This window comes from Manis javanica, chromosome 16 (genome assembly GCF_040802235.1).
Source record: "Manis javanica isolate MJ-LG chromosome 16, MJ_LKY, whole genome shotgun sequence".
NCBI classification, from domain to species: domain Eukaryota; kingdom Metazoa; phylum Chordata; class Mammalia; order Pholidota; family Manidae; genus Manis; species Manis javanica.
Genome location: NC_133171.1, coordinates 10319797 through 10334727, shown reverse-complemented (window position 1 = coordinate 10334727; position 14931 = coordinate 10319797). Strand labels below are relative to the sequence as shown.

Here is a 14931-nt window from a genome sequence, read left to right as displayed (position 1 = left end):
AGCAACCATCCATCCTGACGGTAGCCCTGGAGGTAAACTGCTTAAATCTAAGACCCTTAGCATAAGACTCATTCATCTTGAAGTCTTGAATGTGTTTGCAATTTGTGATTCCCTTCTTCTCCATTAAACTTCTTACTTTCTTAGGTATTATCACACATCCTTCATGTTCTACCTTTAGATTCTGCTTTTCTGGCTCCGTTTCTGTTAAATTAACTAGCGCAGTGCACAGTGCATTTATAGGCCCGGTAAATTGTCTTGAATTGAATGTTTCAGAATACTATGTCTGGGAATTTTCAAATGCTTAGATTCTGATGGGGCCACAGTGTCAAGTCAGTGCTTCCATGTAGCCATTGCCCCAGGGTGGTGTAGGGAGGCAAAAACTTCTTTCAACTCGTTTTTTTTTTGAATACTCAGTATGTGCCAGGCATTTCTGGGCACTGGAGGTTCAAAGATAAACAAAACGTTAGTCCATGCCCTCCATGTAGATGTTTAACAGTCCAATGTGAAGAAGGGACTGATTCATCACATAGGTGTCTAGAACAGGTACTATATAACAACGTAACTACCCTTGTGGCACAAAGGACAGTTAATAATAATTGAAAATGGTTTAGAATAGTGGCTGGCATGTAAATATTGTTGGCATATAACAAGCAGTGTTACTCTTGTGCACAGTAATTTATTTCTTGTGGATTCAAAGTATATGAAGAATGAGTATAAAATCGTGTATTGGAATGATGCGTTAAAGTCACGGTCTGCCTTCCCGGGGTACAAGTTGCTGATAGAAATAGAATCAGGGAGGGCCCTTAGAGGCTTCAGGTGTGTTTATTTTTAAAGATTGATATGGATGGGTCAGAATGTTCATTAAACAGGATAGTGTAGTGAGTTCTTTTTTTAACTGATTGCTTAAAATATTTAAACATAAAAATACTTTAAAGCATGGAAAACAAACTAAGTAACTAATAAATCAATAAGTAAGTGGGACTGTCATACTAATAAGCCCCTGAATAGCAAAAGAAAACATGAACAGAATGAAAAGGCAATCTACTAAATGGGAAAAAATATATGCAAATCATATATCTGATAAAGGCCTGATATCCAAAGTATATAAAGAACTCAATAGCAAATATGACTTAATAGCAAAATAAACAATCTGAAGATCTCAATAGACGTTTTCCCAAAGAAGACACACAGATGGCCACAAGTACCTGAAAAGATGCTCAACGTCATTAATTGTCAGGGAAATACAAACTACATTAGATACCGCCTCATCCTCGTCGAGTGGTTCTTATCAAAAAGACAAGAAGTAAGTGTGGGTGAGGATGTGGAGAGAAGGGAGCTCTTGGGTACTGTTGGTGGGAATGTAAATTGTTGCAGCCGCTATTGGAAACAGTATAGAGGTTCCTCAGAAAAGTTAGAACTAGCATATGACCCAGCACTTTCACTTGTGGGTACTTATCCAAACAAATGAAAATGTAAACTCAAAACAGTATCTGCATCCCCATGTTCATTGCAGTTATTTGCAATAGCCAAGATAGGGGACCAACCTAAGTGTCTGTTGGAAGCATAGTAAGGGCTGGAAAGAAAGGGGATTATGTGAAATCGGTGATAGAAAAACTATCTAAAGAATCTCTGTATACTTAACATCCTTATAAACTTCCAAGTTTTTAAAAATAATTTTACATTTTAATGAGAGGTTTAACTGTCTATAAGTAAGAATTTGGATATTAAAGTTAATGACCCCATGAATCGGCTATTAAAATGTATCACCTCTGAAATCCCCTTACTAGTCTCAGACCTAGTGTGGTTGGTCGATCTGTTTGTTTTCAGATATATGAAAGTGATTTTTGAGATACTAGTTCTCAGAATAAATCAAGGACAAATATTAGTACTTCCTTGCTAGCTAGTAACTTGTACAAAATGAAGGAAATTTTCAAGCTTTGGATATATGAATAAATAAATTATGATATCCATATAAGAATATTATGCAGCTGATTGAAGGAAAATGTGGTACAGTTCTGTTTCACCATGGAAAGCAATCTAAGGTATATAGTGAAAATAGTAAAGCCATCCTTTTATTTCATCATCCCAAAAGTACTTATTGAGCCCCAGTTTCATAGCAGCCACCATGTTAGGTAGCTGGGATCCTGTAAAAGCAATATAAACATTGCTCTGCCTTTAACGTTTGTTGAGTTAAATTGTAGTGTGTGGGTGGGGTATGGAATGAAATATTTAAAAATTAGCAGGTTAATGTGTATAATGGTAAATTCTGCGAAAGAAACATATAGGATGATGATATTCTAAGGTGAATAATAAGATGGGGACCCTACTTGAAATAGAGTAATCAGGGAAAACCTTTGTGAATAAGTGATACTTAATCTGAAACATGAAGAGTAAGAAGCCAGTCAACAAAACAGGATTTCAGGCAGAGGAACACCCAGTGCAAAGGCCCCAAGAAAGGAAATAACTTACCATGTTTGAGAAGCTGAAAAAAGGGAGAAAGGTGAGCAAGGTTAGCAAGGACAAGAGTGGTTTTCAGGAACCAGATCATACAGTGTTGGCGGCCTTGCTTCTTAGGCATTTGGATTTTATCCAAATAAAAATGTTGCCGAAAACAGGAGCATCCCATTTATGTAACAGCACAAACTAATAGTGCATGCATGTAAGATTTCCCAAAGGATGTATGGACATGATTGATTAACCATAGTTGCATCTGAAGATTAGAAATAGGAATGGAGGGAGTAGGGCAGGAAAGGGTTACTTTATCCTCTCATTACTGAATATTTTACTGTGAACATACATCGTTTTTCAAATTAAATAAAGTAGGTTTATATTTTTATAACACTTCTTATAAATTGTTTTTAAAACACTGGTCAAAAATATGGACAAGAAGTTCACAAAGGAGAAATACCTATTATCCTACAGAAAAATGTCCAGTCTTATTAATGATCAGAAAAAAATATAGTTTAGATTCTCACCTCCCGGATATTGCCAAAGACAAAAGTTGCTGATAGTCTTCAGTTTCATTGAGGGTGTAGGCAAACAGGTGCTCTTGTGTGAGACTTTCTGGAGGGCAATTTGACAATATATTTCAAAAACTCTGAAAAGTGTAATATCTTAGGACTCAGTTGTTTTCTGGAAATATATCCTAAGGAAGAAAATCAGGAGATAAAAAATCCAAAGACACAGATCTAAGATCATTCATCATTTATAGCATTGTTTATAATAATGAATAATTGGGCCCTATTAATAACTATCAATAGAAGATTGATTTTTTATGATATATTCCACTGAATATAGTAATTACAATTTATGGTGTAGGTATATATTTATTGACACATCAGAATATTTAAAGAGTATTATTCAGTAAAACGTACAGTTTGGAAAACTGTAAAATAGGATTTCATGTGTGCATAGAGAACTGGAAAAATTAATACAAAAATGTTAGTAGTAATTTGTATATTATGGCTTTTAATATTTTTTATTGTAATTTTTTGTGGTTAATTACAAAATTACATAATTTTTTCCAATGAGCGTAACAAGCTAGTCTATAAAAGAAAAAAATGAAGAGTATTAAGTAAGCTAGAGAAATTTGTTAAAGTATTTATGCATATGACTTGATAAATAGCAATAAATATAGTATGGTTTGATCTAGAGGAACTGATCTTCGTAATGCTTTTGGATTTTGTAGGGCCGGAAGAAATTGCAAAAGAAAGAAAAAAACTAAGAAAAGCAGAAAAGATCCAGATCAAAGAAATACTTGATACTTCTGATGAGACTTTAAATTGTTCAAATCCAGATCATTGTAAGCAAAAGGAAGATCCTAACGAACAAGATAACACAAATCTGATTCTTCAGAAACCTGGCTCTTTTTCCAAATTCAGCAAGCTTTCAGAAGTAGCTGAGGTGCCTCCTGAGTCAGACGTAACGGCCCCCAAACCAAACAGCGGTGCAGATGGGTGCGCAGTGCCTCACCAGAACAGTGGGAGACACTCACCAGGCAGTGTGCAGCCAACGGTGACACAGAACAGCATGGAAAAGACACACTCGAGTCTGTTCAGTCCTGGTTCAGGTGGTGCAGGCAAGGTCTACAGTCCTCTCCCCAGTGACCAGTTGTTATTGCCAGGAACACCCTGGGAGGACGCTTCCCTTACCCATGCCGATGCGCCAGCTGCCGCTTCACCAGCTCCTCAGGCCCAGCCGCCCTCTAAGTCACCTTCGCCTGGCCCAGCTCCTCTTCTTGGATCATCTCCTCAAAATCCTGTTGGCCTAAACCCATTTGCTTTATCGGCTCTTCAGGTTAGTGCTACTAATTGTAACTCATTTTTATGTTGCTGTATTTGTCTTGAGTCCATGAAAATTTTCACTAAAGGAGAATCAGTCGAATATTTACAATATTATTCCTGCCACAGTTTGAGAACTGAAGAGAGTCAGTATGGTCTATCACCAGGCTTCATTGGAACTACTGGGTTCTAGGAGTTTAAGTCTAAGGCAAAGCCTTCCTTTATAACTTTGTAACTTGTTACTGTTACAGTACTTCTAAAAGGGAAATTACTTTGGGGAGCAAATAAGATGGAGTTTAATGTTGTTGCTATTGTATTTAGTTTTCCTCCAATTGAGGTAAATGAAAATATTTTTTCAGAATTTTAAAAATTTCAGATTCTAAACATTTTTCCTGACTTCTTAGGTTGTTCTACTTTTAAAATATTTTCTTTTTCCAGATGAAAAGTGGAGTACCTGTGATGGGACCCCAGTTTTGTGGGGGGCCCACGGGCGTGCTTAATTCTAGTATTCCATTCCTACCACCTGTCCCTAGTGTGGGATCAGGGTTGGGACTGTCAGAAGGAAACACTGATATGTTCTTGACTCCCAGTGTTGGGTCAAACGAAAGTGAGCCTCCAGTACCACAGAAGGAAAAAGTCTCTTCGACTCAACCTGCGGCTCTTGAAGTAGCCAAAGCAGTAAATTATCCTCGTTCAAAGCCTATTCCAGAAGGTGGGTACCTTGAGAGGGTTTGCTGTAGCCACTTACTTTATTGTATTGTTACAGATCTCTGTATTATAGCTGAATCTTTCATGCTTTTATATAGTTATAAATTTTTTCATTTGTATCATGCCATTAATTCATATTCTGAGTATCTGTAAGTGCCCTACATGTTTATCTTGGCTTAGAAATGCAGTTTGGCTGGTGGAGAATTACTGACCCAGAGGATTTAAAAGCTTTGCTCGCAGTGCTACATCCCAGAGGAATAAGAGAACAGGCATTACACAAACAAATTCAGAAACACCTGGATTCCATCACTCAAGCCTGCATCGAGAATAAGGACGGTAGGCACCTAAAAGAGATTTCTGCTCTCTTGCTTAGTTATGCGAAGTCATTCTTTTATCTTAAAGCATATTTTAGTATGTCTTAATCTTAATTTATTACTAATAGGCTTTTTTTTCCCTATTTTGCCCGAAAACAATTTACATTTTCTTAAATTGGTACTACTTTTGATAGTTTGTTACAACCTACAGACATACTGTTCTGTTTCTTAAGAAGAGTACTTACTCCTCCTTGTGCAAGAGTCAGCTGCCTTGCTTATTCACAAGTGAATTTGTGTGTGTTAAATGTACATGTGTACGTGTTACCCCTGGAATTTCATTCACATTCTGGAAGAAATCATTGAGAGATAAAGTGGATTTTAAAATAAATTTCCTTTCAAATATAGTTACCATTATTGAGTCAAATGAGAATAAAGAAAACCAGGTAACTCGAGATATTGTGGAGCACTGGTCAGTAGAAGAACAAGCAATGGGCGTGGACTTGAGGATTCTTCAGCAGGTAGAAGATCTGGAAAGGAGAGTCGCATCAGCAAGTTTGCAAGTAGAGGTAAAATGGACTTGGAATAAAATCTGTTTTTAGAATAATGGAAGGTAACTAATATTTATTGTATGCCTGATATATGCCAGTTACTGCGCTAAATGTTCTCACTTTGATTAATTTCCCCCATGTTACAGGTAAGGAACAAGTCTCAGAGTAAGTAACCTGTCAGTGGTCATAATATAGTAAGTGGCTAAATGTGGAATCAAACCAGGTCTGTCCTCCCGAGTTCTTCTTACTAAATCTTGCCCACCTCCTCAGTGGCATTAAAAATATCATTTCTGGTCTGCAGTTCTTCACCACAAGCAGGATTTCATAGTTTCAGCCATGATCAATGTAATGGCAAACTGCTTCTACAGTGTTTCCTATATGCCTGGTAATTGTCCTGTATGCAAGCCGTGTTATAGAGCCAAGTTATATGTTGAACTTTCACTATGATTTAAAACTGCTAATTTTAAAATATGTTATGTTGTGATACACATACTCACATCCTATGTATATATGTAAAGTTTTAATTATTTATTGACTGGGCATTACCATGTCAGAGCAATGATTGAAACTAAAAGGACAACAAAAGAAAAGCTTCAACTTTGTGCAAAAATTTTTGGTTTTAAAAAGAATATAAATGTCTCTTCTCAATTGATAATGTGATGTGTCTGAGAATAAATGGATGGATGATGAATAAGCATGAGACAGACACTTGAAAAGGCTTAGAAAATGTAGTTTCTGTGTAATTTGATTGAATATTTCATATTTCACTCAGAATGTGAGACTTATGCCATGATACTGTCCTACCAATGATTACAAATTAGCTGCATTAATTACTTTAATGCTGGCATTCAGAAACTTTGGAGGATCTCATCTCAAAAAATCTCATTTTTCCAGAGCTAACAAAATGTCCCCTTTTTTTTATACCACAGACATAGTTACCAACTAAGGGAAACAAAAATTTATCATTTACTGAAATTGTGCTAGCAAACTTTATGTATCCTCCTCCTGGTACTATAATACAGTATAAAAATGCCTCACTTATCTGGCATCTTCAACAAATGAACTCTTTCTTCTACACAAGATAATTTTCTGGAGAAATAAAATTATTCTATTTAGTGCCATCATTTTTTAACATGTGTGTTGGATCGCTTAGGTCACCGTTACCCTGCCTTTTTAAATTGAGAATAGTGAGTTTGATTTACGTTCTCTTGGTGACACCGGATCATCAGTATGAAGACCAGTTACTGGGTAATGATTCCCTCAGGGACTGTGGAGAGGTTTTTTTCCCCTACAGTAAATTAAAAGGCCCTAGTGTGCTTTACCTTTTAAACTACTGCATCTGCTTTCCGTCGTCTGTCTTCATCATCTCGCACGGTTGGTTGTTACTACTTGCTGGTTTGAATCTGGTCGGTTCTACTGTCCCTGCTTTCCTCCCATAACCATCCCCCTCTGGGTTTAATCTGCCGGTTCTAGGTGGCTGTTGGTTGGGAAAGCAGATCATCTGCTTTTTGAAATTGTCTGTAAAGTCGGCGTGGGCCTAACGTTTTCCCGGCGACATACTGAGATCTTGGTCTATTGACCTTATCACATTACCGACTGCTTAGATGTTCTTGCCCGTGTTCTCAGCAGCTAAGATAAATGAGATTGGTTTTTTAAGTGAGATGCTCTAGCATCCTATTAATAACAGTATTATGGGATTATTATGGATTTTTTAAAGAAATGAATTGTATGTCTTGAGGAATCTAAAACAACAAGTGATGGAAATAACCACAAAATGCAAAAGATTTAATGATTTTTTCCCAAAAAACAAAATATTTATGTGGTCAGCCCTGGGAACTAGCCATTGTGAAGACATGTTAAGCAGCTGGCCTGGTACTACTTAGGTGCATTCATTTCTATTTTCAATATTGCTGATAATATGGAAATTCTGTTTTATATTTTAGGAAAATCTGCAAGAATCTAGTCCTGATCTGTAGAAAGTCTAATTACTCTTCTAGCTCCTGTAAACACAGCTCCTGTGTCTCTCCTTCAGTTTTCTCTTTTATAAGCAGAATAATTCCTTCAGCCATCGGTCCCATGGAATGGTTTCCAGGCGCACGATTGTCTTCTGATTAAACACGTGTCTGTATTCTTAAAATGTACCCCTCACTGTACACAGAGATGCCTGATGTGCTCATGGGACTTTACTTCCCTTAAGCTGGCACTATACTTCTCCTCATGCCAACTTGTACTAGCTTTTTAACATCCGAACCATACCGTTGCTTCACTGAGTGTGCATTATTAGAAAAAAAATCCTTCTGCATCTTTCATTGTGCTTTTAAGTGTGTTGTATCGCATCCAATATTTCTTTGATTGGTTGCTTAAACTTCAAAGCTGAAATTTACATTTATCATTGTTCTATTTTTATTCATTTCATTTGGATATATTTTTCAGCATATGAAACTATTTTTATCACAGTCCTGTCATACAGAATATTAAATTTCTTCCTAGTTAAGTCACCTGCATATTTAATAGTTGAACCGAGCTGTTCACAAGTATATTAACATGACAAGCCAAATATAGAGAGCCCTTGGACAGTGGCAGTGAGGACCTTTTCTGAGGTGGCAAGCTGTGTCTGTCACAGGGCTTTGCAGATAATTTTCAACCATCCACCTTCTCAAAATCTAATCTAGTCCTCATTTTCTTGTCTCTTGCCTTGAAAAAATCAATATGTATTATTACATTTATAGGATTCCCTTGATTTAGCAATTTTGGATCCTTTCCAAAATCTGGGACTGAGGTTCATTTGTTATGACATACATGATGCAGTAATGTGTATGCACCCTTTATAAATTCATCCATACTTTCTAAATATGAATATTCTCTTGAGGTAAGAGGAAGTATTCTGATATATAAGAAAAATAATTATCTCTGAAGAGATTTAATAAAAAGAATCATGTTCATTCTACTTTTTACGTAATATGCTTTTACAAAGTACCTATTCTACATCAGAGTGGGCACCACAAAATTGAATAAAATGTGGTTTCTGCCCTCAATAATATGTGTATTCAGCCCTGCAGAATCTAGTAACGGATTGTGAAGACGTTCAAAGTCATTCATGAATTTAGGCCAGGAACATCCTGATTCTGGTGGGGTCAGGGGAAAGGTCAAGGAAGATTGCCTGTAGAAGTCCAGATGGAATGTGCAAAGACGGGGAAGCTTTTGACAGAGAACAAGGGGTGCCGCTAGGAAGAGTTAGTAACTGGGCAGAGCACCAGGGCCAGGGAGCTCAGGACATGTTTGTGGTGTGACAAGTCATGGAGTTTGATTGCAGTGTAGGAGGCCTGAATGGGAATATGAGCTAAAGAGGGAGACTGAGGTACTTGAATGTCATGGTAAAACTGGACTCTGCTAAACATTAGGAACTCTGAAGGGTCTTGAGCCAAAGGATCACTGTAAGGAAGCTGAATGATAAGACCATTTATTCAGTCAACATATATTTTGAGTGTCTAATATTTGCTTTCCCACTGCTGAAGATTAAATGAGTAAAACTAGACATGGTCCCTGCCCTCAGGGAATTTAGAAGTAGAAAGATATTAATTAAATAATCACAGCAGTATCAAACTGTGACTGCCACAGGTATGGGATATTACATGGTTCTAGGAGAGACTGTAAGAGAGAGGCTTACCTCCTAAAAGAGGTCAGGGAAGGATTCACTGAAGAAATAAATTCTCATGTGAGGGCCACAGGATGAGTGGAGTCACTAACTAGGTGCAGAGGAAGGGGGAAAAGCTCTGCAGGCAAATGTAGCAGCTTATGCAGAGCCCCCGAGGCCAGGATGGGCAGTACAAGGGCCTGTTCAGGAGGAGTGGCTGAAGGAATGAAAATGAACAGGAGGCACAAAGTCCCTGCTGTCGAGAGATTCCCATTTAAAGGGGCCCGTGAAAGAATAAGCTGTTAGTGTGGAGTCCCTCAGAATACTTTGCTGATCTCCACTCTACCTCTCATAATATCAAAAGTTGTTAAATTTTCTTCTTCAAACTTCTCTTATAACTTTCTAATAATTTTCTTTCTTATTTTTGCCTAGCATTAGGAAACACAAGGTAAAAACTTCTAGTAATGATCCTTGAGGTCTGTTGGTGTCGGCTGTTGTATTTTAAGTAAAGGTAACTCACCCGTCAGGCATTTTAAGAGGAAACCATAATCACATTACTCTCTTGATATATAGGGTTGGATGTGTCCAGAACCGGAATCAGAGAGGGAGGACTTGGTCTATTTTGAACACAAGTCATTTTCGTACTTGTGCAAGGAGCACGATGGAGAATTTACTGGCAAAGAACAAAGCAGTGCTCATGCCCTAGAGCGGAAGAGTGACAACCCCCTAGATATAGCTGTAACCAGGCTGTCTGAGTTGGAGCGAAACATTGAAAGAAGGTATCTGAAGAGCCCCTTAAGTACCACCATTCAGATCAAACTGGATAATGTGGGCACAGTTACTGGCCCTGCTCCTGCACCATCCACTAGTGGTGATGACGACAGGTAGGTTATTGAAATTAACTTGAAAAATTATTGTGCTTCTTTGCTAATTGGAGCCTATTTTTCTCTTGCCTGTTATCTGTGTATCTTCTTGTATGTCTGTGATCCACATGGATCATGCTATTTGCATGGTGCTTTGAAAAAATGATTTTCTTTTGTTATGTGTGTTGATAATCCTGCGAAGTGATCTTCCATTTACCTGATTGTGACTAAGCTTTGAGGCACGTAGCCATGGTCTGTGCACTACATCAAATTTAGTTGCTTAAACCTTATACTTATCGGCTGTTACATGTTTCATCATCACTTGGCTTTCAGTGTGGTGATTGTTTCAGATTCAGTAATCGTAAGTGTGGACATGACCTACTTACTTTTTCTATATTTCAATGTAGAATTGAAGAGGATATTGTTCCCGGTCTCAGGGTCTGGCGACGGGCATTATCAGCAGCTCGCAGTGCTGCACAGGTAGCCCTGTGCATTCAGCAGTTACAGAAATCCATAGCATGGGAAAAATCAACTATGAAAGCTGTAAGTGTTTTTATTTAAGAAATACTAGAGCTAATTTACTCTGTCATGTTTTTTTCCCAACCTCCAGATTTTTCTTAATTCTACATTTCTTACTGTCAGAGTAATGTATGCTGTATCTGAGTTCTCTTAATTCTTAAGTGCTGTATGGTTTGATACTTTCCTCCTCGTTGTGAGCTTTTTGAAGTCATCTATCAAATGTGTTTATCTTTTAATCTCGATTCTCCCTCCTTGTTTATAATGGACTGAAGTTGTCTTCTGTGTTGAGTCAGTATAATAGTTAATTATGTTGTTAATCTAATCATAATAGTTGTTAATGTAAATATTCTGAAGTTGTTAATCCAAATATTCTTTTGCTTTTGTAAACATGGCAGTTGCTAACATTACGTGTAGTGTACATTCATTGCATCCCTAAAATGTTCCTTATGTTTTTATCAATTTTAATTTTTTAATACTAAGAAATTCTTAGATAATAAATATAAAATAAGCAGAGAGCTCTTACTTTATCCAATGATATCATGTATTTGACATCAGATGCAGTTCACATGAAAAGTAGATCTTTTAAGTCTTTTCTCTAATAATTCAAAAATTTTTTTCATCTTCTGTGTTTGAGCCCAGTTAGTCACTATCATGTAGTGACCCCTGTTTTGTACCAGGTACCAAATATTATGTGTTAAATCATGTCTGTGTCCCTTTTGTCTCTTATCACATAGAGAAATATTTATTATACATAGACTTTTGTGAATTGCTTCACCATTTGCTTTTAAATTATAGATTAGCTTTAACATTCAAACATTTGACATTTGTCTGCATGAATGACTGCAAGTAAGATTACTCAACACTAGTCATTACCCAAAGAAGTGATCCTTAAATAATTTCGCATTCTTTCCTTCATTCTCATCTTTGTGCTTATATTACTGAAGGCCTTATTCATTCTATAGAAATAAATTCGGTTTCTTCTGTATTTTTTCAATTCTTCCTAAAATGTCCACAGAATAGTGAATCTGCAGTTCTCACAATATCCTCAAATTTCGGTCTTTCCCAATGTAGACTAGAATTTACCATGAGTTTAAAGACAGTGTCCAGTTCATCTGGTAGCATTTTTTACCAGGTAAAAATATTTTCTTGTAAAAACTATTAAAATCAGTTTTAAAGTCACGTTAGACAAATATGTTTGGTGGAGTCTAGGCTATAATGATCAAAAAATATTGAATTCCTACAACACAATTAAATTTGAATGGTTATTTTTCTCATCCACCAAGAGAATCATCACAATGTGGTCAGTTTTGTTACAACCTTTACACAAAAAAACAACTGGTACCAAAAGCTGCTTATTTGTAGTATACTTACTTCCTACAATTCACAGAATTTTTTCTGTTTTTGGAAATTCATAACCTTTTCCAGATTATTAATACACATTTCTCATTAACACCATCTCTCATAATTATTTTTAATGTTCAATAATACAGTATTTGCTGTGAAACTACCTTAAAAAGAAGGCAGAGTTTCATGTTCAAGATGAATGAGTACATTGTAACCTTTAGTTAGCTGTAACAGTGCCTATAATAATCCTCGTAAGAAAAATTTCATGTTTTCTTATTGTGAGTATCGTTAGAAAATGATCTCAAGTAACATCTTAGTTCAAATAGGAACTAGAAGCTTTAGCCCATTATTCATGAAATGTTCTTTTTATGTAAGACAACTATTCAGTCTAACTTAATCTTAATTAAATGGACTTTTTCCTCATTATATATTCAGCATTCTCTTTTCTCTTTTTTTTAATGATTTGGGGGTTCTAAAAGCTCAGTATAATATGAAAACTCAATCAGATTTTATTGAGTAAAAATTAATAAACTAAATGGAGAAGAGACTTAGTAAAACATTTTAATTATTTCAATCAGTGACAAGAGGTAGTGATTCTTTGATATGATATGGGAACGGTGTTAGATTTATAGTTTGCCTTATTTTAATCCATTAAAATAACTCCTTAATTATGCATTTAACATCCCAATAGAGAACCAAATAATTGTAATTGCTTAAAAGCAGTTTTTAAAAAATGTTGCTAAAAGAATCATGAAATCCTCAAGGAAATTGATACGAAATACTCTAAAGAAATGTTTTCTGCCAAGTTCAGTTCAAGAATATAGGCAACATTTAATTAGGGCTAGACTGAATATCTAACTCCATATTCTAAGATTTTTTTTTGAAGATTTCTTAACAGTCTGAGTAAGGAGTAAATAATTTTCTAAAAGAGGATAAACGCTATTGTAGAGAATCAAAACACAAACCATATATTACCAGTGACTTTGTGTATTTCTCTTCTTTGATCTATTATATTCATTATAACTTTAATTCTCAAAATAGATGCTTATTTCCCAGTTTTTAAATTGGGGGATGTTGGGAGGAGGGTGGGTACTCATTGTTACATTGATGTGCTGCCTACAAATTGTTAGATTGCATAAGGGCCACATTGGGGTTCGTTTGTTTTTTTCCATATACTTTCAGAGCTAGAATGGCCTTACCAACTGTGTGACTTATCTTCTTCTACAGATAAGCAAACAGAGCCTCACAGATTTTTTTTTACAAAGTTCCATAGCTAATTACTGACAGAGCATAGCTGGCATTCATACCCTTTAATTCCAAGTATGATCTATTTTATGCTATTTCTTTATTGTTTTCCCCAAAAACACATCTTTTTTTTTTTTCTCCTCATCTTTAATAACACTGCTTTGTTCACACCTGGGAACCACAAGTTTCTGGAACTCTCTTCTTAACAGCAAATGCTTTTTTGAGAAAAATAACAGTTTCCAGAAGATTTGACCATTTATAAAAAGACTTTTTTTTCCTATTTGACATTTCATGAGCCTTTTTTCATGTTTCGGCTACCTTTTTAATAACCTCCTCAACTTTCTTATTAGTAATCTCTATATTTCTATGTATATCCACCTTTGTTGTTAATTATATTGTGCTCTAAAGGATAGTCTTTAAATTCATTCAATTAGTGACATACAGTTCATTCAAAAGAATAGTATCTTTGATTCATTCAAAGTCTAAAGGAAAACTGCTAAGTTCTGTAGCACCAAACATGGTGCCATGAGATCAACATCTTCGAGTTTTAAGAATTCTTTTAGATTTTAGCCTAGTATTATCAGAGATCAAATTTATAGATTTCTCTTGAAAATAATAAAACTATCAACTTTTTGGGTGAGAAAGAGCATTCTTTTTGTTTATTTTGTCAGAGTTTCATAATTTAAAACAATAGAAGGTCCATAGACAGTTATTTTCTTATACCTCATATATAATTTTTTTAATTAAAGACAAGTTCACTGAAAAGGGGCCGCAAAGACAGAAAAAGGAAAATAGAGGAAAGCACTTGCAGTACTGGAGTAAAAGAAGAAAGCTGTACTCGTGGAAAGAAACTGAGACAGGACGACTCTGACCTGACTCTTGGCAGGTATTATTTCTGTTCCCCTGTCCTATATGTTCATAACACCCCATTGTATTTGTTTAAAGACCGTCCACCATATTAAAGGTGACTTTTTGACCGTGTAAATAGGAACTTTCCTATGTAATGTAAACTCTGTACTATAAGTAAACGTATCCTTTCATCTTATTTTATGAATTAATTTGCATTGTCTTTACTTGAAAGAGAATGAAAGCTAAACTTTTACTAAAGGTAGATAACTCTAAAGCATGGATATTGATTTCAAACATTATTTTCTCTAGTACAAGCCTTACTAAAATGCAAACTCGTCTCAGTAAAGACATGAAAAAAAGAAAGAGAGAGGAAAACACCTTCAGTAACTTACCAAGCCAGGAAAGCTTTACTTCTGTAAAGAAAATGAAGCAAGACCACTCTGACCTGACTCTTTCCAGGTATAATTTTTGTTCCCCTGTCCTATATATTCATAACATCCTGTTGTATTTGTTTAGAAACCTTCCACCATATTAAAAGTGACTTTATGACCGTTTGTGTAAAGAGGAATTTTCCTATGTAATGCCAACTCTGTACTATAAGTTAATGTATTCTTTCATGTGTTTTTA

At 35.8% G+C, this 14931-nt stretch overlaps 1 protein-coding gene across 3 annotated transcripts in view; it reads left to right on the top strand.

Annotated features, from left to right (window-relative positions):
• LOC140846918 (bromodomain adjacent to zinc finger domain protein 2B-like) overlaps positions 1-14931 on the top strand; it is a 195811-nt gene that overhangs the window by 167446 nt on the left and 13434 nt on the right. For all 3 annotated transcript variants that reach the window (XM_073225239.1, XM_073225240.1, XM_073225241.1), the window contains 8 exons: positions 3689-4296; positions 4719-4992; positions 5169-5324; positions 5708-5868; positions 10058-10368; positions 10755-10890; positions 14205-14341; positions 14614-14763. In XM_073225239.1, the coding sequence (XP_073081340.1) occupies positions 3689-4296; positions 4719-4992; positions 5169-5324; positions 5708-5868; positions 10058-10368; positions 10755-10890; positions 14205-14341; positions 14614-14763 (1933 nt within the window). The remainder of the gene's footprint in view (positions 1-3688; positions 4297-4718; positions 4993-5168; positions 5325-5707; positions 5869-10057; positions 10369-10754; positions 10891-14204; positions 14342-14613; positions 14764-14931) is intronic.